This window comes from Perca fluviatilis, chromosome 1, assembly GCF_010015445.1.
Source record: "Perca fluviatilis chromosome 1, GENO_Pfluv_1.0, whole genome shotgun sequence".
Lineage (NCBI taxonomy): Eukaryota > Metazoa > Chordata > Actinopteri > Perciformes > Percidae > Perca > Perca fluviatilis.
Window position 1 is genome coordinate 30979087 of NC_053112.1, and position 25693 is coordinate 31004779.

Below are 25693 nucleotides of genomic sequence, written 5' to 3' on the forward strand. Positions count from 1 at the left end.
CTATATACGACAATGGGCACAGAGCAATAAAAGAGAGACAATACATAAGTAGGATTACTTTAATGTTGGTTTTGGTCTTTTCATGGGATTTATTGTCAATAACAAAAAATATAGAACATCAGCAGCCTTATCCTTAAGCTTTCTGAGCAGCAGCTGGTACAGTATTGGACTTTTTTTTACCCAAGGTTTTGCCTCTCAAGCCACATAGAGACAGCCCTAACCTGATTGGTGGAGCTTGTTTACGCAGCCTGACAGGACTCAAAAAACTAATCAGCCTCCTCTGCATGTTTTTTAGGGGGAAATCATTAAATTCATATTTTTCTTTACTGCTGACAGTGTAATTTTATTATTGTAATGAAAAGATGCCAATTAAACATCAATCAAAGTGACGACTGTTTGATTTGATTTTTTTTTAAAGTCAAGTTTTAAAGTCTTGTCATGCTTTATTCATTTTATTATATTTTAATTTTATGGATAGAAAACAGCTTTATCGCAGTCTGTGAATATAAGTGTCAGGGTTGTCAGTGCATTATCAATACAAAGGTTTAAGCCATATTTCTAATTCTTCCTTTAAATTTATGGAAAGCACAAAGATGAACTTGATATAAATAAAACGTAATTAACTAGGTTGTAAATAAATAGCAATGACATGGTTTTTAGACCGATGCCCTTGAAAACAAGATCATTGTACAAACAGTAGAACATAAACTCGAAGTATGACCAAAATCATTCAGTACCTCATTCTCAGTCCTGGGCGGAGAGCAAAGTGCAAGGTCTTCTCCGTTGCTGACAGGAATCCGACTCCTGTCGTCCTCCGTATTACCGCTGTCCTCCTTGCCGTCTTTGGTTCCCAGTTGGTCCTGAATGTATGCCAGTTGCAGGGCGCCTGGTCTGCTGTGAGACCTGCGAGTGTCCAGTGAGTTTCCCAGTCCCTTGCTCATCTCTGAGTACGACTCTGCTACTTGACAACCTGGCTTCAGAGACATCAGCACCGGACCTAAGAGAGAAAGAGAGTTAGAAGAGAAAGCTGAGCTGAATGATCCTGAGACAGAAAAGCATAGTATAATAAATTAAAACTACCTGACAGTATATAAAGTAGTTCAAATCAGCCCTACCTCGACCAGCTACAATGTTAAGTTTGCTGATGCACTTTTACTTCTTCCACCACTGATAATACAGGAATTACCGTTATTAGATTAGATACTATAGAACTTTAACAGTAAAAAATCAGTTATGCAATACACCTACAGTATGGAAATTAAAGTAGGAACTCAGAATATAGTTAATACATGATTATTAGATAAAATCAAAATCAATGACTTCAAGAAAATGTATTGAAGTTAAGTTTTTGTTTTACATACAGTATGTGAAGATATCCCCCACCACCACACCAACATATACAAATGTCACACACACACACACACACACACACACACACACACACACACACACACACACACACACACACACACACACACACACACACACACACACACACACACACACACACACACACACACACACACACACACACACACACACACATTCTGACCTTTATCTATGCCGCTGAGCCACTCCTCTGCAGTCAAAGCAGGCTTGTTACCAGCCGTCATTGGATAGATGTCTTCTTGGTATGACTCCGACTAAAAACACATATATACAGTTAATTCAGACAGACAGTCACACCAAATGGATCTCTGAAATCTATTCAGCTAAAAAAGTAGATGCATTTATTTTATATATCTCCTTGGCGTTTGTGGTTTGTGCGAGTGGCTGTACTCTCACCCTGCGAGGTACGATCATGGAAAGAGGCTCAATGAGACTCTTGATTGTCACCAGTTTGTAGAACCTGAACACCTCACAGGAGCTCACATCCAGACCTCTCTTTGGCATCACGCCTGAAGGAGGACACACAGGACTAGACAGTTTTACTCTGGTACACAAGAGACCTACTTTTTCTGCAGCACTACTGTGCAGTAAAATATACTTATAGTATCTTTTGTTATATTTGTTGAGAGTTAAGAACAGTTACTGTAACCAAACACCAAGACAAAGCATAACTGCAAATAACATGTACATTATTATATCATGCTTCGACAAGAAAAAGTATAATGTTATTCATTTTGCAATATGCAACAACGGCATATTCGACATTTGAAAAATCTAAGGTGACAATGCAGGACCACACCAACCCAGAGCACAGGCTCAGGAATATATACAGTAAAGCAATAGGCCCTTTAACCCCTTTTAACACCCACCTATATTAAAATAAGTTGATTGTTTTTGAACGATGAATTTGTGCATTAATTTTTCAAGGATTTATTAAATTTTGTTGTCTGCCAGACTGCTTTGAAGTTGGGAAACACCATATTTTTTAAAGTTTCAGTTGAAACTGGGTTATTTTTTACAGCAGGGCTTTAATTTAAAAATAAAAAAACTAAAATATGGGTCTAATGGATAGATATATTACATGTGGAGTCTGTAAAAATTCTACATCGCGCTAGCTTCCCGCAGGTGGAACAGTTTATATCTTTGTAACTCAATAGAAAAGAGCTGCAGCAGTTCAGTTTCAAAAAAATGAACTGTCAAAATATTGAGCTAGTTTCTAAAGTTCTTTCAATAAGAACAAATATGTTCTTAAACCCCACTTACGCAGTTTTCAGGAAGATTCTGGCATTCACCAGTTTTCTTATTTGGGATTTGTTCTTAGGTAAGAACAGAATCTATGCACACTCAAGAGCACTGTTACACATAATTGAGAGCTGACATGTTTGCCCAAAATAAGTAGTTATACCGTTTTCATCCGTTAATATTAATATTTCTTTATAATTTTGTAACTAATTATTGTCATTATTTTACACATAATTATATGTTTGTTTATTTTAATAAATACACATTAAACTTACACTTCTGCTCATTCGTAAAGCACTTTGAATTGCATTGTGTATGAATTGTGCTAGGCCTATATACATTATCTGTTCTGCACCCTTCTCCGGATACAGCCTTCACTGCATGAGTAAATGCATAGACTCTTAACAGTCTATGGTAATTGCATTCCATGTATTGGTTTTATTTGCTGCTTTGTATCCACTGCTGACGCTACTAAATATGATATCTTGTTTTTCGTTAACTTCTTGCAGCAGTACCTCCACTTCAGAATTACTAACGTTTTTCTTTCTTTTGGAGTCTTTTTCAATATTTCTCTAAGTGTGCACACGGCCCTGCCATCTCATGCCCCTTTATGGGAATTAACGGGGCGTTTACCTATGGTAAATAGGAGCAACAGACACAAGCTTTCAAATTACGAAGACATTGGGATTCATCATTCTAAGAACACACCTGCGAACAATTCTGCTGTTTGAGAACACGTCACGAATCAGACGTAGATTTTTCTTAGGAACTTTCTTAAGAACAAATTTAAGAAAAAACTTTGAAGATATTGGTGAAAGAGGCAGAATATCCTTTTCATGAGTTTAAAGTCTAAAACATGTGTGCATGTCTGTCTGCATGTCACTTCACATGATCTAGGCCTTGATCAGCTGGTTTGGCTATTCAAATATTGCAGGCTTATTTGCACAGCAGCTTTGCTTACAGGTGCAGGAGAGGCAGCACGGCCATAGGGCAGACAGAGTTTCCAAACAGCCACATTTTACACACATTCGAGGAAGGAAATAATTACATTAGACGTCCAGCATGCTGGAGTTTGATTTAAAACAGTACATAGTGACAGAGTGTGAGTATTTGTGTGTGTTCCTTACCCATTCCTTTCTGAGGTAGGTTTGAGCGGTACTCTGTTAGGTAGTGGATATACGGTTTTTCTGAGCTGATCTCATAGTACCTCATATTTCCGTCACCCTGACAGAGACAAGAGAGGTCTTTGTAACAATAATATTAAAAGTATTTTGTGTAAAAAGACTTTCTAGGTGCTTTCAGAGACTCACCTTCCCCGCAAGATACAGCATGTGTGTGTCTGGGTCGTAGAAAGGAAAAAGGACTCCAGACGAACCATCCAGGTTCTCTTCTAACAAAGGCACAGACAGATCGTCCTACAAACACACAAAGATTACAAAAAAAACTAACTTAAGTACCAGTAACCAGGACAACATCAAAACACTCCATCATTCAAATCCACTTCTACATAAGAGCGCTGAATTAAAAACACTGAGTGCTCAATCCCTAATCCCTTCTTCAGCTATAATCTTCCACCCACGATATACTCTCACGCATCAAAACACACCAAAATCCACTAGTGTGTCCACTAGATGGCGGAGTTGTGTTTGTGAGAGAGATTCCACTTCATTTTGAGCAGTTTATTTTGGATGGGAAAGAACTTCTGTGTGCTACATGTTTTATTAGTTTTTTCTACAGTCAAAGTATTTAATTCACACATGAGGCCGTTTGGAGCAGTCGAACAGTTGAACACCATTACCCAAAGTTTATTATGTCCAAAGTATTCAACTGTTCTTAATGTTTCCTTTCTATACTTATTGCAATATTCTTTCAATAGACGATTAATTGTCTAACCATTTATCAAGCAAAAATGCCAAACATTCGCTGGTTGCAGCTTCCCAGTTGTGAGGACTGGATGCTCTTTGTTGTGATATCGGACAGTAAACTGAACATATTTGAGTCTTTTGGATTGTTGATCAAATACAACAACAAATTTGAATACAAAACTCAAAAGCTTTCTAGCTATTTCAGAGAGACAGAGCGCATCTCATGGTCTTCATCAGTGAATGGAGCTGGTTCAGGTGATTTTATGTGTCATCACATGACAGAAACTCCACACACTGACACCTGACCCAGGTGACAATTTGCTGATTAAGACCATCAGATGTGCATGAAAACGCCAAAAGAGCTAGTTAGTGGACCTTTGATATGAGATGATATGATGTGATATGATGATATGTGCTGTCAGTTGTTCTCACCTGATCCCACAGAGCAAACTGTCGGTCGTTCCAACGTGAAGTGCCTGATGTGAAGAGCATCTTCATGTTACCCAGGAACAGCACCTTGCTGGCTTTGTGCTTCTTGCAGTTGGCTTCCTGCAAACACAACATACATCAAACAAAGCATCAAGCATACTAAACATTTGATATGTACAGTTTTTTTAAAGTAATATAAACAGCTATAGACTAATAATAAACTGTGAGGTAATGTTCCTTGTGTGTTCACAGAAGCTTGTTTCGCAGGCAAGGTAGTGAGAGCAGACTGATGTAAAGCATGTGAGTCACTGGCTGCTGACCCAGAGGTCTGTGGAGTAATGGTGTGGGTCTGCTCAGGCCAGAGGTGTCAGTTTTGGCTGTGTGGTGCTGGATGAGTGCCTGGGCTGGGAAAGGAGCCGAGAACTCCCACTTATACCCCTTTTACACCAAGGCAGAGATGGTGCTGGTTCGGAGCCAGAGCCTAGTTTCAAATCGGTTCTTTGTTTTTCGACCACCAAAGCACCAGCTCCGAACCAGTAAAAGTGGTTCTTAAGTAGCACCAAATCGTTGCTGGGCCAGAAGTAAGAACCGCTTACGTCAGCGGCTGGGGGTTACCGTGACCAACAAGACAAACAGAAAGTTGTGACCGCCATTTTTGAATTAGCAGATAAACACGATGGACGCGATTAAACAACAACAGCAGTGGTCAGAGGAGGAAACGAGCTGCTTTCTTGCACTATAAAAGGCGAGCCGCGCGAACACGTTGGATCCGCCGAGTTTGGATGCCGATGTAGGTCCGCAAAGCCATGAATATCAATAGCAAAGCAACGTCCGCCATTGTTGATGGTGCGTTTGTGTTTGGCGCCACCGCGCTAACGTTGCTGGGAAAGATGAGACGTATACAGTGATGTAAGACCTGGCTCGTTGCTGGCTCTTTAGCCTGTGGAAAAGCAAACCGGTTCTTTGGAGGCTCATCAGTCGAACCAACTCCGAACCGGCACTAGCTCTAGCTCTGAACCAGCACCTGGTTCTTGTTGGTGGAAAAGGGGTATTATTGGCTGGGATGCTATTTTACACAGCAACTAAGGCTCATGGTTTTAAGGTTTTATTGATTGAAAATATCTAATAATATAATAATATCCCTACCTACACATTTTCTTTACAGTTACATTGATACATTAGATTAGCTGGTACATACCATATACAGTCTGTGGTACATACTGTAGTAACTGCCTTTCAAAGTAAGAGCACTCTCAAAGGTAACTGTAGAATTGTCTAAAAACGGGTAGCAACACACACACACACGCACACATGCACGCACAGCATTACCTGCAGTAGGTTTCCTGAGCGTGACTCTATGAGTCGGACCTTCCTGTCCTTGCAGGTGGTGGCGAGGAGGCTGCCATCTGTGTTGAAAGACATGGAGAGAACGACGTCTGTGTGGTGGCTGATTGTCCGCACGGGGTTCTTCATCACCTGCTCTGGACAGTCTAGGTTCCAGATCATCACCTGGAGGCGTAAATTACACAAAAAGGCTTGGATTCTTTGTAGGAAATTCACTTATTGAAGATTTCAGGTTTTATTAAGCTAAATAAATACCATAATTTCCACTTTTAAGGTCTTTTTCTTTTAGATGTAAAAGTGGTTTAAGATTTTTTTCAGATATTTCATCTGATTTGGCTTCACTTGGTTCTCTATGTTAAAATCAGGGTATGCTTGAAGCAAACTGGTTCGTATAAAGTGATGATGTCTAAAGGAAACATGCTTATAGCTGTTCGCACAGTCAAAGGCGGGGCAAAAACACTACTGTCATAAACAGAGGGTGGATGCAATGTGTCATACAAATGGGGATAACAACAGCCGACACTTAACGACAATCTTTCCTCAAAGGCGCTCATGGTGTTGCACTAATGCACTTGGTTGTGCATAAGAGAAGAGGCAGTTGACTGAAAAAAAGGGTTTTAGATGCAATCAGATTCATTTGAGGCTTTCTGATGCCTTGACTTGACATTACTGACAAACATTTGACTTGATTCTCTTCATTTAGACTTAATACTTGTGAGTAAGGCTGACTTGGTCACATCTCGGCTCACAGCAAAACCAGTAGTTTAGAGTGAAAATGATGATGATTTTTTTGCAGTAATATATGAAGTGCTTGTTAAGCTGCATACAATACTTCGACAAACAGCTGTAACCTGTTTGGTTGCATTGTAATACATAATTGCCTACAGTATATTTCACAGTAGGTCCTCCTCATTTATTTTTACCTTATAGTTTTTGTGGCTGTGTTAGGGTTAGTGTGTGTGTGTGTGTGCGTGTTACCTGGAAGTCATAGGCTGTACTGAAGAGGATGTTGTTAGCAGTCGGATGCCACTCAATGAGGCCCACTCTGCGGCTGTGACCCTGAAGCTCCTTCCATGGTGATGTGAGGTTCTTCAGCACACCATGAGGAGGGATTTCCCACACTTTCACCTAAAGACACACACACACAAAACCACATTAACAAACACAAAAAACAAACAAAAATCGTTGCACTTAATACCTCTAAATCTATGAAAAATGGCCGTTACAGAAATAATGAAGGGTCAACTGAATACAGAAAACAAATGTGACGCTTCATAAAAAAATTTTCTTTAAAGCTGTTGAATTTTCCTTTCTCTTTCTGTGTACAAGTATTTGTTCTGTACCAGGTCAGGGCTGAGGAATGTGTGGAATGACTTATAGCTCTTCTTGAACGCTAAACAGCAAGGCAATAAAATGATCTCCCTGCTGCTACATGCTCATATTCCAGGAAGATGAGAACACATCCGTGAACCACTTTGAAAATGTATTTTGTGCGTCTGTGTGTGTACAAACCGTGGTGTCCTCAGAGCAGGAGGCGATGCAGAAGTCGTTGAAGGGATTCCATTTGACGTCTAACACGTTGCCTCTGTGGCCCGATATTCGGGGGTGGAGAGGATCCACTTTACCTGTCTGATACACAAAACACACAAAAATAAAAAAATAATTTAAACACAGAACATATTAACAAACTGATGTGTATTACTGGATTAAATAATTGGTTTTACATTTTGGGAAATATGCTAATGTGCTTTCTTGCTGAGAAGATTGACATCACTTACGTACGGTAAATATGTAGCAAGCTAGCATGAAGACAGGAAGAAGAGGGAAACGGCTAGCCTGGCTCTCTACAAAGGTTTAAAAAATCTGCCTACCAGCACCTTTAAAGCTCACCAATTAACACATTATATCTTGTTTATTTAAGCTGTACAAAAGTGTAAAAACTATTATAGATAGATATATTTTTATAGCAGGGTTATGTGCCAGACTTTTTCTTGTCCAGTCTCTGCTGGGTGTCTGAGAACTGTATGCTAATCTAATCTAATCGGCTGCCTACATATTTACTATACAGACATTACAGTGGTATCAAACTTCTCATCTAACTCTCAGCAAGAAAAGGAAAAAGTGCATTTCCTAAAATGTACGACTATTCCTTTAAGCACTGCAATACTGTCTGCTGTTATCCGACTCATGATAGAGAGTTAAAAGAAAGAAAAAAAGTATCAAAACTGATGAAGCAGTTGTCATCTTTTTGTGTAGCATGCATTCTTCTTCCTTGTCAAAACCTGGTGCCTACATTATCCACAATGTAACTCGACAACTAACACTACAGTCGGTATTGTGTGCTAGTAGCGGCTAATGTAGCCTTGAGCTGCTAGCCTCAAACAGAGATGAGGCGCGGGCTACAGACGTCTGGCAGAGTCACTTCTTTCTGACTCCACGCCCACAGATCTTTTTATTTTCAAACTTGTAGTCTTCAGGCCCAATTGATGCATCACTTCACGCAATTTATCAGACTTAATGCAGCTCCCTCCGGAGCCTCAAAACATTCAGAAAACCTTCCTTCTACTGGCACACACACCTGCAGGCTAGATTCCTGTGCAATTAAATTGTGTTTGAAACATGGAAATGATGTGACCAATATCTGTGCCTTCCAGCAAACCTAACACATGCACAAGTAAGTAGAACGTAGCACTTCTGTTTTTGTATTTATGTGTCATCTACTTTCTCCACAGAACAATAGCTTATATGTGAGTGCACACACATAGATGGGAGGTAAAGGGCGGCAGAAGGGGGAAGTTTCACCTCCTTGAGACAGGGAAAGGAGGGGAAGAGGGGGGTCACAAAATGATTTATGTCATTCCTAAGCTCGTATGCAATTCCTGCCCATGCCAGGAGGGTGGTGATAATTCACCAAGACAATTTAAAAGATGGTGACAGACGAAGAGAGGGAGAAAGAAGGGAAAGGTGTTCAGCTTGATGAATTGCTCCAGACTGGATATATACAGCAGGACTGTAAATTTAACTAGCACACAAGTGAAGAAGTCTGGCCCAGTTTATTTGAGAGGTCACTATTGTTACTGATAACACCAGTGGATGTGATAATAGGGATTAAATATTTCTGGGAGAGTTTTTGATGAATCTTGATTAAGGTGAGGGAGATAAGACAGAATAATGAGGAGAGAAAAAAAGACCGCATACAATGTTTAGGTTGAAGTGAATGAGCTGCCGGGGGTTTCCTGGAATTTAGAGATTATTTTGGCTCCACTGCTGCTGTCCTATTTATAATCTGAGAGCAGAGCTGTCTTCTCCAGGTGTGCTGTGAGTGCAGGAGAAACCATAAAAGATGAGGAACACATGCAGATGACAGAATAACTTCTGATGTGAACTGCTACGGTTACATGTTTTGTGAAACTGCCAAGCTTTTTGGTCTGTATGTTGATTTTCCGGATTTCTCTTGTTGTATACCTTAGGTTAGGGAGCTAGATGGAAGAAACCTTAATCATTATGTTCATTGGCAATAGTATCAACAAACTTTTTACGTTGAGCAAAAAAAATATTTATGATAAACTACAAGGACCATAGGCCATCTTACTTTAAAAAAAATGGATCAGGCAACTATTAAGGTCACTTTTTGTGGAGGGTTCTGTTGTGTGACCAAAAGGCTAGTGAATGTTTAAATTTGACCAGCCACGCAATAGGAAACAATTTTTTCTTTGGCTGGTGAGTGAAGCAAATCTAGCAGCCACTTGCATATTTTACCAGCATTTGGCTGGTATTTCGGTGCCAATTTTGGACCCTGTCCACGACGTTCCACAGGATTGCTCCGGTGCCGCCGGAAATTCCGCCGGATTTCACTCTTTTCGGCCTGATGTCCGGTACCTTCTGCCTTCTTTTTATGAGGACTATGGTTAACTGCTCCTCAGATCTCTGCAGGGTAAATCCAGACAGCTAGCTGGACTATTTGTCCAATCTGAGTTTTCGGTTGCACGACTAAAACAACTTTTGAACGTACACATGACAAAACAAGTTCATTCCCGAGGCTATTTTGCAGCGGCACCGTGGCTCTGCCAGGTGCTTAGCACTGCCCAATGACGACTGTGAGTGGTCTAAAGAAATGCCAATAAACCAGAGAAAGTTTTTCTCCCATCCCAGCATGCTGTGTGGACTAGCCAGACCCTCCTCCATAGCGCTGTGGGGGAAAGGTATGGCAAAGCAAGACTAGATGTTTGCCAACCTGAGAAATGACCAACTGTGTACAACATCAGACTGAATTGAATTGCTAAATAAAGTGGAGATTCAGAAGTCTGGAGCCAGGCTGCTCTCTCATTTTTACCCCTTGTAGCGCGAGCATGCGATAAATGTTGCAATGTCTTTTGTATGTTTGTTGCAATGAAGTTGCAGAAGACAGTGAAAGTTGCAAAAAAAGTTGGAATTTTTTTTGTATAGTTCTTTAAAAATAAAAAGGAAACTTGTTTTGGGGAGAATAATAATTATTACTATTAATTAATTTCTCTGGGCTGAGATTTCCTAGGAACCTTACCAAAAAGGCTCAGGATGCTGCAAATGTTTGTATAATATGAAAATGGCTGGTGGATTTAAGACAAAAAATAATTCATTGAATGAATCAAATATGAACATATAGTATATGTCACTGTCAGTGGCTTGTTGATCTTTACATTGTTAGTTAATTTCCCTTTCCTGGCCCCACACACACACACACACACACACACACACACACACACACACACACACACACACACACACACACACACACACACACACACACACACACACACACACACACACACACAGTTTGATAAAGTACTTATTGGACTTTAACTTATCATTGCACTTACAATAACGAGCGTCCTCAATTTAGGTCATTGTGTCGTCTCATCTGCGTTTTTTTCCTGCATCCACCGCGCGTGTGAATGTGTGTGTGTGTGTGTGTGTGTATGCGTGCGTCAGTTGGAGGGAAATGGAGCAGCAGCCATGTCCGCTGCAGAGAGCCGACAGGATTGAAACAGCAGCCGCTTCAGTGACTTTAGAGTGAAAAACCGTTACAGCGAACATTAATGTTAAAATGTATACAGGTTGGCAGGACGATCTGAAATGTTTTGCACGGTCTTTCGCTGTACGTTTTGTTGGTAAATGTGAGATGTTCGAGTCACACACACGTCTCGTCTCCATAACAGAAACAAGGAAATTAATTTTACCCCTTCTTCTACCCCCTGCTGGGATTGTCGCGAGTAATAGAAATGCGATAGGGGCCCCTGGCTGTCAATCAATATCTTCCAGTGATGCGGGCCCCTGATTGGTCCGGGACTGTAAGCACCGCTTACCCTGCTTACTGATAGTTACACGTCTGCATGAGCAATTGTCTCACTTCATCAACTATCAAATCAACTAAACATATCATAGTATCCATTATCAGCATCCTGAGTGAAGTAGTGCACATGCCTCTTTAAAACGCTGTCATCAGTCTGTAAAACCTGCCATGAGATGGAGATACTCACATGATTGATAGAGAGGACCAGGAAGGCCCCTCCCCCTGCACACTCAGTGATGACTGCCAGGAAACGTGGGTTGACAGCACAGAAGTTGTTGTCCTGGACGCTGCGTGTGATTGGCACACCATCATAGCAGCTCTCCTTGGTGGCGGCCTTACCAAACACGTGGCGGAACTTGGAGCTGCGGTACTGAGGACGCCATGTCATCTGAGAGAGGAGGGAGGAGAGGATAGGTCAGTCAAGGAGAATCATCTGTCATATTTGTGGTTATGGATAGGTTAGATAGTCACGATAATAAAGGATTTTGTACATTTTCAAGCAGTATGTTTTAATTCATTTTTTTTGGGGGTGTTCCAGTTCCCCTTCTTGTGGACAGTGTTTGCCTACTAGAGAATCAGGAGCTTAGTGTTACATTCCTAGTAACACTTCTTTTTATGGCATTTACTGAAACATATTTGTTGTTTGACATAAGTAAAGTTTCAATATTTATAAAATAAAAACAAAAACAATATACAGTTTAAGTGGGTTGAGCATTAACGGATTAGTATACACAATAACACAAAAGTACTTAATCAGTTTGTCATTTTGTTTCAGTTGCTGAGGTACTCTTCAGGAGTACTGAGGGATCAAGCAAACAATTAATGAAGTGTTGGTTATTTTCACCATTTCCTTTTTAATGACATCTTGTGTCTCAATCTTGTGGTGCTCTACAGGATGTTATTTTAGTCAAAATTTTATTCCTACCATTTGTTATTAATGATGTGAGTTTTTTTTGTTCACTACCCTTTATTTGTAAAGTATGATTTTTATATATATATATATATATATCTGTCTTCGTGTCCCAGACTAATAAGAATATGGTAAAATTAAAAGAATTAAATGTTATATTTTTCGATTGTTTCCCAACGGTTATGTGTAAAAGCACAACTAAACACACACACACCTAAGTGGGAAGATACCACATTGTCGGATTATGAGTAAATGCAGAGCTTCATTCTGTCTGTTTCTATGTGTATGTGTCAGTAAGACTTGTGCGTCGGTATGGGACGCGAGGGGCAAAGCAGCAAATTTTAATTGGTTTACTGTTTATTCTTGTTTGTCATTAGATAATTTGTTTACGTGTTCAAAATTACAATATTCATAGTTATAATTGTACTGATGAAACAGATGGCTTGTTTAATGATTTCAGTATTATTACAGTTTTTCAGTGTTACCCTTAATATTTTTTGGCCATCAAATTATTTTTTTTGCATTAACCAGGTTGTTCTAAGGACCTTCTCCAAATAAAAATCAGTCACTCAGTCAATTATAATACAGTACATAAATAAGGTGGAAAAACCCTGTGAGACTTCCCAAATCCTGAGTCTCTTTTTAGCCACTTTCTTTAAGCAAGTCGATGCATATGTCATTATTGTGAGAGATAAGTGGCTCTGGTCCGCTGGGACGAGGCCTGGCCAGCCGGCATGTCTGCTCTGCTACTCTGTCTGGCTCCCTGCCTGCCTGCTGCATGGTCATTACTTATAAATTAGGTGCGGAGGAGGCTGATGGACAAGATGTTAATGCAGAAAATGGACCCAAACAACAACAACAACAACACAGAGACAGCAAGGATGTAAAGGGGCAAAGCAAGACAATAGGAAGCATGGCACAAACACATCGTAAGTCATAACACACCGTTTTTTTTAGAAATCACAAGTCACCTAAAAACAATTCCTGTCTTTAAAAACCATGACGTCATTACCCTGTTTTATATGTGGACTGCCTGCTGGCCTCTCAGATGATGGCAAAATAAATACAACCAAGACGCAAAAACAGTGACATCATAGTGAGTGAAATAAAAGTAACAGCATTTGAATAACAGCATTTGGTTAGCCTGATGTGTGGCTGCAGCAGTGAGGGCTGGAAAGAAGCTGAGCAGGGAATGAAACTGACAGACAGAGAAAATCTGGTTAAAGAAAATAAATAAAGAAGGAGAATCTCAGAGTAACAGACATTGCACAGGTGGAGATCGTGACTCTTCATGTCTCGGTTTACTCCTCCACCTCTTACCTTCTACCCCAAGGCCATCACAGAGAGCCTGATGCTGTCACACTGGACTGTTTCCTGAAGAGGAGCTTCATTAAACTACTTATGTGTTTAAGAGTCTGACTGCTTCTAAGGCACTATCAGTCACATCCATATGACCATCCTGGCAGCTCAATTTGCGGTATTCACACACCTAACTTGTCAGCATTTCTTGCGAGGGCAAAACCCAAACATTTTGCATTACCTCGAACATAATACTAACAACAATTCATCTTCATTGTCACTACAGTTTACCCAAGTAAATCTAAACAACATTCAAAGGTGCTGAAAATAACTACACTAACTGTAAAAGTTATGTGCAAAAATACTGCAAACATACTGTACAAAGAAACACAGGATCAGCGCACCATCGATTTACCTTCAGATTATTTTCAGAAAATAATGAAAATTGCCCGCTGCAATTTCACAGAGCCCAAGAACATGTCTTCAAATTGCTTGTTTTATACGGGGGAACAGTTCAAAACCCAAAGATATTTAGCAGACTATCATAGACAAAGAAAAGCAGCAATGATGATTTTGCTTGAATAAGAGTGCTAACATGCTGACTTTGGCAAACGCTAACATGGATAGCAATTATGTTTAGGCTACTACAATGGCGATTTTAGACCTTTTTTCAAGCCAGAGGACAAAGAATTACAGGTTCAATGAGCTTGAAACAGGTTTAATATCCTGTGCCGCTGTCGCTGATGCTATGCACCTGTAACCCAGTCCAGGAAAGTGTTAACAGAAACATAGTTTTGGCCAATCAGAGGAGGTTATGCCAGACTCCCGCCTTTGGTGGAGTCTCTATCTGATCTGTCAGAGGGAGAGCAGGAGACGGTTGTGAGGTTGGTAGTCCCAGAGAAGAAATTGGTAATTTCATGGTGCAGATTAGAACCCAAATAGAACCACATTTCATGGCAATCATCCAGTAGTAGACACTTGACTCAAAACCACAAATTGTAACCCTTATGGTGGCACTGGAGGGAAAATCAGCAGATCTCCAAAGTCATAAGTGTTCATGGCATTTTTAGCTCCACGCCGCTAGAGTGGCTAGCATGTCCCAAACATTTAAACTATTAACAGGAACATACCTCTTTCCATTTACTTTGGACTTACTGACATGCATTCCTTTTCCATATAGTGATTTGCTGTAGTGGTTACATAGTTACTCCCATTCTGTAAACTTAAAAAATTCTAATAATGCATGTGTTGCAATGCATAGCCACCTAAAATGCATTCTTGATCATTATCACGCCTTTGTGTCTTTAAAAGTAAAGCCACCTGCTCTGCTCTAAAATAACAAAAACATTCAAAAAGGTAACTTTCCCATAGGAACTTGACTAGGTCAAACAGCAAATAAGGCATAACAAGAATAAACTATTGACCTCACTGAGCGAAATAAAGTGTTACCTGCTTAAAATTTCTACATTAGACAAAAATTCTGAATAGGTAACTAGTTGGCGCAATGCTCAGTACGACGCATATGCTATGCCATGCACATCTGGGTTGATACAATCAGCATTCATGTATTGCTGAGGCTTACAAGACCAGAGGGAGAGGCTTCCAGGGCAGAAAGCTAAGACATCTTGTCACATCTAAAGCAGGTTGTAATCAGGCCAGTGGCAGCTTCCTTTCAGCTGGGCCTTGCGGCAGGTACACAGCAGGGCTGTATGGTGGGCGGCCTGTCTCACAGAACTGATGACGAAAACACTATTCTGGCTATTTTTACACCGGCTTCTTGCTGATCAAAAGACAGTCGGGCACGTTTCACTGACAGCAGGAAAACGGTGTAATTCGCAAGGCTTCTTTGACAGGCTTTATGCCTGGCAAAATAAAGAAATGCCGCCGTTTTTGTCATAGGGAAATTTATTTTAGTCCGTGACCAGTGAGTCACAGCAGCATCCGCAATAAGGGGGCTGTAAAAACAGTCATAAAACTAAACTGAAAACACAGATATGACTTTAAAAAAAGATATACAGTATTGTACATCTGGTTTGCTCTGCAGAGAGTTTTTGTGTGGGTCTGTACTTGTATATAGACATGCAAAGCATTCATATGTACCTATTCCTCACGTGTACAGGCTGTCTTTTAAGCACCTTATAACTCATAAATGCGTACACTAGCAGCCACTCCTCTCTTTGACTTGCCATGGCTTGGTGTTGGAGGAAGGGGAGTCCAAAGTTTACTTACTGGTGTCACAATATCGGTTACTTAAGCAGCGTTGGCCCTAAAGCTAAGAGCAGAAAGACAATTTGGACTCCAAGACTCTCACTACATCATCTACTATCAATACCTGCCCCTCTCCCGTCCTAACAATAAGGGCCTCAGGACCCCAAACCTAATCCACACTACAAGCAGGTACCAAACCCGCCTTCTGGATCTGTACATGTAATGTTTTGTAAACGGTCCAAGTGAAATTCAAGACGGGGAATGTACAGGTGTGAACGCATATTCATTGTGTGTGTCTGAGTGAGTGAGACACACTTCCCTCGGTTTAGACTGTCTGCTATCATACACAGATGACAGCTTTCAACCTCTGTCTTGTAATAGGATAACAGCCATGCTGGTAATCCAATAGCTGCAGAATATGAAAGGATAAGACAGGCTGTCTGAATGTCAGTCTGTGAGTGTGTCACTAGAGAATCTTTAAGCTTTTGTGCATGCATGCAGCATTTATATGAGCTGTAAAAGCTTGGAGTTCTGAAAAACAAACTGCGGATGTACATTTTCTACGAGACCGTGTGTTTGTACAGATACCCACACAGATTATATCGGTTATGTTTTAAAGCACTTTTAAGAGCCCTGGAATCCACACATTCAGATTAGCTCACAAAGGTCCTTTATTATTAGGAGGCGATTTTACAAGTGAACCGACAGAAGTGATTTAATGATTAACGTGTGCAGGAGTCTGGTGGGCAGGGTATGGATAATATTATTTAAACAAATCAATTCGTAGATGGGGGGAAAAAAACGTTGCTGTGGGATTCACATTATGCATTTTTGACAGAAATTGGGTCGATTCTACAATCTCATTGTGCGTAAATGCAATGACAATAAAGACATTCAATTCAATTTTTAATGATAGCTGAGCATTTCTTTCTTCCAGCCTATTTCAAGGACAAAATAGGACTGAAAAAGCCAACATGAATCATTTAAATATGTTGGCAGTCGCGTTTCATTGTGGGTAATGTAGGCACTGGGTTGGTGGTTTGATAGAATTGGATATAAAGCTGTAATTAAAATTAATTAAATTAAAATTAATAAAAACAATTTGGGGGGGGGGGGGCTTCATTTCTATTAGTTATAACATTGTGCTTATCATAATTGTGAAAATCTGGGGACAAAGTGACTTTATGACTAAAAGGTCTGATGGGGCCAAAATAACTGATTTCTTGCCCCATCAGACTTTTTAGTTGTAAAGTCACTTTGTCAACAGTTTAGACAGATTATCTACACCACTTTTTCTGAAGGTAAAGGCTTAAGTGACTGCACCTGAAATGTTGGTAATAATCCCACATTGCTCAGAATAACTGTGCATGCACAATTACGCCAAATATGTTGAGGCAAAGCTGGTCTGTAAACTGTGATGTTTATAACAGACATCATAGTCCTAATTTGACCATTTACTTAAGTTTCTCTTTCAAATACAATTGGCTAAACTGGGGGTTTGTATAAAACATGTATAATAATCTGACTGCATGTGTCATGTGCAAAGTCTGGCTATGGTTTGCATTGCTGCATTCCTAGATCTCAGCCATCAACTTGGTGAGTGTGCTGCACAGGTAGAGATAACCTACAAAAGTTATAATAAACCAGAATGATTCTTTAGTGGTGTTTGCATCCATCTATTGAAGCTTCATAGGGGGCAGGTATCACATTAAATCAGTAATTTTCTATTGGAGTTTGCTTTGATTTCCCCGTTGAGGAACGTACACAATTCCATTAGCTACTAAAGAACATCCATATGTAATGTGCAATACAAATCAGAGTCCAACTGTAAACCGACAGACACTAACAATACATTATTGATGGGAATACGATTAACCCTTTTTATTATTAATATTATATATATATTATTATTAATTAAACAAAATGTGCCAACCTGCTGAATGCAATAAAATATGTTAAATAGAGAACTTTGCTAAACTTAGAAAAGTTTTCCAATTTAAATGAGGAACTATCTGATCAAAGAAAAAGTGAAACAAGCCTAAAAATCTGACCAAGCATTCAATGGCAACTTGTATTACTAGATGCTTTACGGACACAGTTTGGTCAGTACTCAAAAAGTCTTGAGGTAGGAGCTCTTAGCTTCCCTTCCACAGCTGTGACAAGCAGAACTGCATGCTCATAGGTTTATAAACCTTGACGTGGGAAACAGGATACCAAGCTTAATGAAAAGACCTCAAATAGACTGGGATTCAAACCACAAGGCACATATTTCAGTGAATGGTTGGGTTTTGAAGGGTGGACGCCACCATAAATAGCCATCTGTGGTGGTGAAGATGACACACTGGGACGGTGGATGATGATGTCATTTTCACTGTTGTGGAACAGCTTCAGTTTCATTATTATTTTTTTGGTCGTCAGCAAAAAATAGAAAATACTTCCATGCTTCTGGAAGTGAATGAGGGGCTACTTGTCCAAGTTTGAGCAAATAGGATAATTAAACTAAAAAGGAGTGCAAGCCAAGTCTGCTGTCTAAGGAAAAGTTTTTTTAAAAATAGTTTTGCAACTATGCATGGATTCAAGGCAAAGGCTGGTTAGAAGAAAGATTTTTGTTTCATCTTGTTCAAGCCTGTCTTCATGCACACTGGCTTTGAATCCCCAGGGGAAAAAGTGAGCTCACACACACACACACACACACACACACACACACACACACACACACACACACACACACACACACACACACACACACACACACACACACACACACACACACACACACACACACACACACACACACACACACAATCTGGATAGATTACTAAAGAGTAAAAGAAGATCAATAACAGAATTGCAGAGACAGATACGAGGGAGCAGGACATGGAAGAAACCAAGAGACAGACAACACGGAAGAGAAAGAAAAGTGTGCACTTAAACATCAGGGAGTGTGAGAAAGTCAAACTGGGAGTTCAGCAGCACTCACCCTGTCGAGTGAGTCGACACTGGCACAAGAAGGAGCAGTGGGTCCTGAAGTTAGTGAGAAAAAGTTACGTCTCTGCGTCTGAGTGGCAAGCCGCAAACCCCCCCTCCCAAAAAAAATTAAAATAAATCACTTGTCTTGCATTATCTCAAGCACATGGATCAACACTGCTCAAACACACACATACACACACACCCACAGCATGTCCAAAATCTTACTACTGTCTGAGTAAAGTCCTAACCAAGCTTCTTCTTTGATGTGTACACAGACAGTCAGAGGAGACGGTGGGTGTGTGCGTGCAGCATGAAGCCGAGTGTGTGTGTGAACAAGCAGGAGAGCGCAGGAGTGTGTACACTCCCTGGGAGGGAGGTGACTACAAGGAGAAAAAAAAAAAAAAAAAAAAAAAAAAAAAAAAAAAAAAAAAAAAAAAAAAAAAAAAAAAAAAAAAAAAAAAGAGAGAGAGAGAGAGAGAGATAATCACGCTCCTTCTCTCTCTATCAGAGCGCCGCTCCCTCTCATCACTCCTCCACAGTGTTTGCTCAATCAGAATTTCTAGTTAGATCTTTAAAGAGAAGGAGAGGTCGGGAGCCGGGAAAGAAAGAGGCAGACACTCTTCTTCACCCTTGTTGCTCCAAAAAAAATTACCTAATTGTCGGATGTGTCTTTTCACTAAATTTGTAGCTGATAAACACACATTGCATTCATGAATGTCTATTGCTAGAAAATCTGACGGAAGTATGTTAATGTAGATGTAGATGTAGATTTAAAAGATTGGATTCTGACTATTAGCTGTTTTATAAATCTAACCCTTTTATTAAACCTGACCTATTGCGTATTTGCATTCATTCATAAGATGCACTGTGTATGATGAGTGAAGGCCAGAGTAATGGAATAAATGGAACAATGTTACATAATTAGGATACCAAAAAAAAAGGTTACTGTATTTCGTTAAAGTTACAGAAAAAAAATACGTAATCAGATTACCGATAAATTTAGTCAAAATAGGGATTATTAGCATGACTACAATTTTAAAAAGTCGCTATTATTTCGTATTTAAAGCAGAAAAAGGGGGGGAACAACATCACAGTACATTTCTGAACAAGTTATGCCCACATTTGATATGGAGATAATCCAAAAGTAATGTAATCAAGTTACATTACTTTAATATTATAATACTTGAATTGGGTTACATCTCCCAACCCTGTACACCACACACACCAAACTAATATTTCCACTTAATGTTATAATCCCTGGCAGTTCCTCTCAAAACATCTGTCCTCTGTAAAGTTCAATCAGACTCTCCTCAGACTATAGAACCTTCAAGTAATAGAAAAAAGATGCAACGTGCCGTCAAAATAACATTTGCTGGATTGTTTGGCAGAATGCCCAGCTGCTACAAAACCCATTCAGCCATTTACATGGCTTCATCTGGACAGCGGTGGTAGTCACTCCGAGCAAAACTGAAGCATTACATAATGGCACATTAGCACTAGAGGCTAGAAGAGGCTAACCGGTCGATAAGAGGACGGGCTGAAAAAAGCTGGCCTTCAAACGGTCAAACGGGGCTGTAGCCAAGGGGCTGATCAATCGTTGTCATTACACAACAGTGCATGCCTGCACGCCAGTTTTAAGGTATTCTGATTATTCTAAGTATTTATTCCAGTACCTGCAATGGTTAGAGGTTAGTGAGGTGCAGATTTGTATGGTTAACTTGGCTTTCATCTCATATTGTTGCACGCAAAAGCGAGTGAACTGCTCTCATTGGACCGCCCTGTATGAATAAAGGCTGAATAATACAACCCCCCCAATACACAACGTAGTCCAACGGTCACGCACACACAAACACGGTCTCTAAGATAAGAAACAAGAGGACACACAAACTGGGAAAGATGTGGCAGGCTAATCAAATGCGGGAGTTTGACTCTAAATATTTGTGACCCATTTGATATGTAAAACATGTATACAGATATACTGATACTTAAATACTTGTAAATATTTAAAAAATAAGGTTGGTATAATCTGACCAAACATGGCACACTCATACTTTGAAATGTAATGTTCAAGCCAGTATCACCGTGGCAAAGGTGTGTCCAAGATATTAAGCAGACAGACAGTGGAGTGACTGGCCAATGCCACCATTATGCTCCTCTTAACAGCTTTGATTTATGAACACTTTGCTGGCAGCTGAGGCTCCACTTGTTGTTACACACTGCATTTCCTTTCATTCAGCTCTTGGCTCAGGATTAAACCTGGTCTTTCTCTAGGTGTGTGTGTGTGTGTGTGTGTGTGTGTGTGTGTGTGTGTGTGTGTGTGTGTGTGTGTGTTGGTGTTGGTGGGTGTGTGTGGCGTGTGTGTGTGTGTGTGTGTGTGTGTGTTGTGGCAATTATCAATAAGGACAGGGCATGAGTCCTAAAAGCTTGTGACTCTTTCCAAAGAGTTAAAACCACAAAGGCTTGCTCTCTAATGACAGATAACACAGTCACAGACTAATAACTGGCTGCCGTGAGAAAATAGGCCAGAGCCTTTGACACTAAAGAGACACAATGACCTTCGCTTCCTCACTTTATCATTCCTGATTAGTCGTCTGACTCAGTTTTGACTGTAAAACACCTGGTATCAGTGCCAAGTGCAAGCCTGTGTTTCAGTTTGGGGTCTAAACTGCTGGATTGAGGTTTAGGCTTTCTGTACTTAAGCTTAGTGTTTTTCAATGTGGGTTTTAAATTCTCAAGTGTTTGCGCCTACTGAGCAAATAGTGCAGTCCCATTTAAGTATATTCTTAACTCTACAGGTGCAGTCAGTAATTGTCATGTGAAGTTATTGACGTTCAGTGTACACAGCAACCTCCATTAAAAACAGATTCATGTACATATGTAATTCGGAAAGCAAACAAATCTCTAAATGACTGATTAGGGCAACACCTTCCTAGAAATGAACCCACTATTATGAGAGTACTGAGCACATGAGAAAATCAAAGTCAAGCATTTCAACGTAGCTTTCATTTTCATGTTGTTTTATGCTCTGGTTTTGTTGCTTTACTATGCAAATGAGCAGCCACACCTGCATGGACACACAGGAAAGATACAGATTCTACAAGACGTTTTTAAAATATTCCAATTCATACTGTATGTGCAATTATTGTGAATTAACACTCAATTGTATGGATAATGTAGGATATTGAGGGTGATTTAGAGACTTCAATATGGCACAATAAGTACTAGATTTCGTCGGGGAAGAATATAAAAACAGGCGATGCTCAACAATGAAACCTGCGAGTTAAATCCAAATTGTCAAGCTTATTGTTGAGCTCATTGTTTGTATAGCGGGAGAGCTTTGGGTCTGGCAAACTCAGCTTAGCTTGTTTGTTGATAAAAGTGGTGATCTGTTTAGAGGGAAGGAGATCCTAAAAGGGTGTGAACGTTTTTAGCTTACAAAAGCAAGACAGAATAAAATAATAAATATTAGATATGCACAATTTGTAAATCGTATAATGTACTGTATCAATTTGATTTTTTATTATTAGTATTAAAGCTGTGGTAGGCACTTTATTTCTGGCGTCGTTGGGCATAAATTCCATAATAATCTTTCAGCATATTGTAATTCACGTAGTCTAGCAAAATTAGATTTCTACATCTCCTCTTGGCTCTGCATGGCTTCAGAAAATCTAGCTGAGACTTCAGTCATTTCAGAGAGAGATTAGAGCGTTCCTATTGGCTGTCTTGCGCATGCAATGCCCATGTAAGAGAGAGGGGAGATGGAGGGCTGCAGGAAGAGGTCTCACTCTACTTCAAATCCTGGCGTTTTTTGCATTTACCCACTGCAGCTTTAAATTCACTGGATTCACCAAAAGGTAGACATTCCTTGGTGTCGTTTGATCTACATCACTTTCTCAAACAAATTTCTAGAAAATCTACTAATCCCACTACCTATATATTGATATTGCAATATAAAGATTATATATAACACTCTCACTAGACAGCTGCAACAAGACTGAAATGTACAGTAAGTGTAAAGAAAGAAACTAGTAACTGTGAGAACAAGCTTGCGTAAAGAAGAAGAAGACCGTAACAAAATGAAGACACAACATGAATGATCAAGTTTCAGATCATAATCCAGTCATGTCTCAACGGTAAATGTGTGACTAAAGTACACTGATGGTGTCACGATGTGGATTTTAAATAAAAAAAAACTAATGAAATGAGCTTTCAATTACAATTACCATTAAGCAAAAGCAGTATTGAAAATTCTCCTAGTATTTTATTTTCTCCCAGCCACTCCCCACTTGCGTGTGTCTGAAGAAGAAGACGACACAATGACAACAGATAATAGCTACCAGCCTGTAGCATGCAGCTAGAGACACAGGGTAACATTAGCTTACCTGTAGCTGCACTGCCACTGGCCACTGTCAGAAGTGGAGAGGATTTTCATTTTGCCTTCCCCGTGAGTTATGTGAACAAACAACAGATGTAAAGCCTGTGGGCCCCAACTGCACTTTATGGTGCATTCAGGTGCCCCTCGTTAAACTCATGGTGCATTAATGTTCCCCTTGTTATTGTGAGTGTCAGTGCTGAAATCAAATCATAGATTGGGAGAATTGTGACAGCCCTCACTGATACAATCACTGGGTTACATCTCTGCCAACCCAAGTTTGTTGATGAGCCTACCCTGGTGTAGTCATGTCCGGTCAGAGGTGATGACCGCCTGAGTTGCGAAAACAGTGATGGTAATGAGAAAAAAGGAAGTGATGTAGGAAACAAATTATTTCATAAGATGATCAATAGTCATTATAAAACTATGTTGCTGAAGTCTGTGGTTTCAAATAAAGAGCCACATTTCATCACATAGTACTACTAAAGTACACTGTGTAATGGTGATCTCACCTGCAGTTAGCTGAAATGTTACATGACTCACATTTCATGCCCGTGCAGCACACCTTGTCATTCTTTCATATCTGATTCACTGCAATATCTGCACACAGCTGTTCCCATTTAGTGATATCACAGCCTCTCAGCTGCTTACATCAACTTTGGCAGCGAAAGACGCTTTGTACAGCCAATAATCCCTATATTCACATCAAAAGAAACACTGTATTTTATTCACTTTTAAAGATCAAGACTCACATGTAAGTTTAATCTGTGAGCTATTGCATCGTTTATGTGTAATGTAATGATTGTAGGCATAAACAATGTAATCTTTCAGATAAACACACACAAATGTCTGGCATCCAGGAGTACTACTACAAAAAAACATTGGTTGACTAGCTAAAGATTAAATCAGTTCCTTTATTGGCTTACGGTAAAATAGTCCAGCCTCTAGACATGCTGGATGGTGATTGTAGTGCAATTAAGAGATAATGATTGAATCACAGAGAGAGCTCCAAATACAGTTAAACCTCAGGCAGTATTTCAATTACTTCCCTTTTGTTGATTTGTTTGCTAAATGAAACTAGAACCAGAACTAAAATTACACTTTATTTAACAAGTCCTGTAGTTTCCTGGTTGTGTCGTAAAATGGTAACTCTAAGTAAGGAAAGGACTGCAATTGAAGCACATGAAATGTTTCCATGTCTAAAAAATGAAGCACATAAAATACTGTCTCAACCGAATGTGGAGCTGTCCTACAAAGAAATCGCAGGCCACTTAAAATGAAAAAGGGAATTCTCTTGCACATCATATGGGGTAATTATAATTATGGATCATGTCACATCACAGCACAGAGGCAAGAGTTTGTCTCAGGTCATAGCCTCCAGAGGGTTTCTGTTATCTAGTATTAATTACAACTAAGACAAGCTGCTCTGCAGACAGCCAGTGGCCTCTGCAGCAATAGCTCCTGACACAATAAACAAATATTCAGCATCAAAGAGAAGAAGGAAGAGGGGAAAAAAGTGCAACAGCACAAAATTATGTTTGATATTCTAAAATTAGCTCAAGAAGCACTGCCTTAGGATTGAGATGCATTTTACTGCAGAATTTACTATTTGTAATACATATTAAATGACAAATCGGCTGAAGGATGATCAATTATTCAGTAAAGGCAACAAGCTTGTTCCTCAGAGCAGACCAAACAGGTCACAGGGATCCTTATCACTTAAATACAGTGTCAGAGAGCCTCACCAGCCAAGGCCATCCATCCATCCTATAGTAACTGTAGTCAAGGTGAGTTTCTCTTTCTGTGACTCAAGAGGATTAGCTTGCTTTTATATAGGCACAGCCACTCTCTACGAACAATACACAGGCGGCGTACTGCTGCAGTGCACGCCCCGCTATCAGGCTGAGGGAGGCCACTGCTAATGAGATCACCCACATTAGCTAACTGCATTAACGTGTTGTGATACTCGACACACAGAACGTGCAGCTTGCTGTTATTGTAAGTGACATCTCATACCAAGGAGTATACTATTGTCTATAAGAAAGCTTTGAGGAGTGTACAATCACAACATACTAAGAACTAGTATTTGTACTTAATTTGACTGTAGGAAGATCTGATTCTGAAGAGCCTATAGCAGCTCAGTCAGGCTGCACTTAGCTAAATGCAAACATCAGCATGCTAACACGTTAACAATGACAGTACTAACATGCTGAGGTTTAGCGGGTATAATGTTTACCATGTTAACCATTTTAGATGAGCGTGTTAGCATGCTAACATTTGTAATTTAGCACTAAACACAAAGTGAGCCTGATGAGAATGTCATCAGTTGCATTTGG

At 39.9% G+C, this 25693-nt stretch overlaps 1 protein-coding gene across 2 annotated transcripts in view; it reads right to left on the reverse strand.

The window, feature by feature from the left end:
- The window catches only part of coro2aa (coronin 2Aa), a 36838-nt gene that overhangs the window by 3532 nt on the left and 7613 nt on the right, over positions 1 to 25693 (reverse strand). The window contains exons 1-11 of one of the 2 annotated variants that reach the window (XM_039808897.1): positions 18996 to 19314; positions 11786 to 11986; positions 7782 to 7898; positions 7248 to 7397; positions 6255 to 6434; positions 4929 to 5045; positions 3942 to 4046; positions 3759 to 3855; positions 1786 to 1898; positions 1553 to 1643; positions 738 to 997 (exon numbers count right to left, since the gene is read on the reverse strand). In XM_039808897.1, the coding sequence (XP_039664831.1) occupies positions 738 to 997; positions 1553 to 1643; positions 1786 to 1898; positions 3759 to 3855; positions 3942 to 4046; positions 4929 to 5045; positions 6255 to 6434; positions 7248 to 7397; positions 7782 to 7898; positions 11786 to 11986 (1431 nt within the window). In that variant the 5' untranslated portion in view covers positions 18996 to 19314. Of the gene's footprint in view, positions 1 to 737; positions 998 to 1552; positions 1644 to 1785; positions 1899 to 3758; positions 3856 to 3941; positions 4047 to 4928; positions 5046 to 6254; positions 6435 to 7247; positions 7398 to 7781; positions 7899 to 11785; positions 11987 to 18995; positions 19315 to 25693 lie in introns of those variants that run through there. The other variant, XM_039808888.1, reaches the window with a different exon arrangement.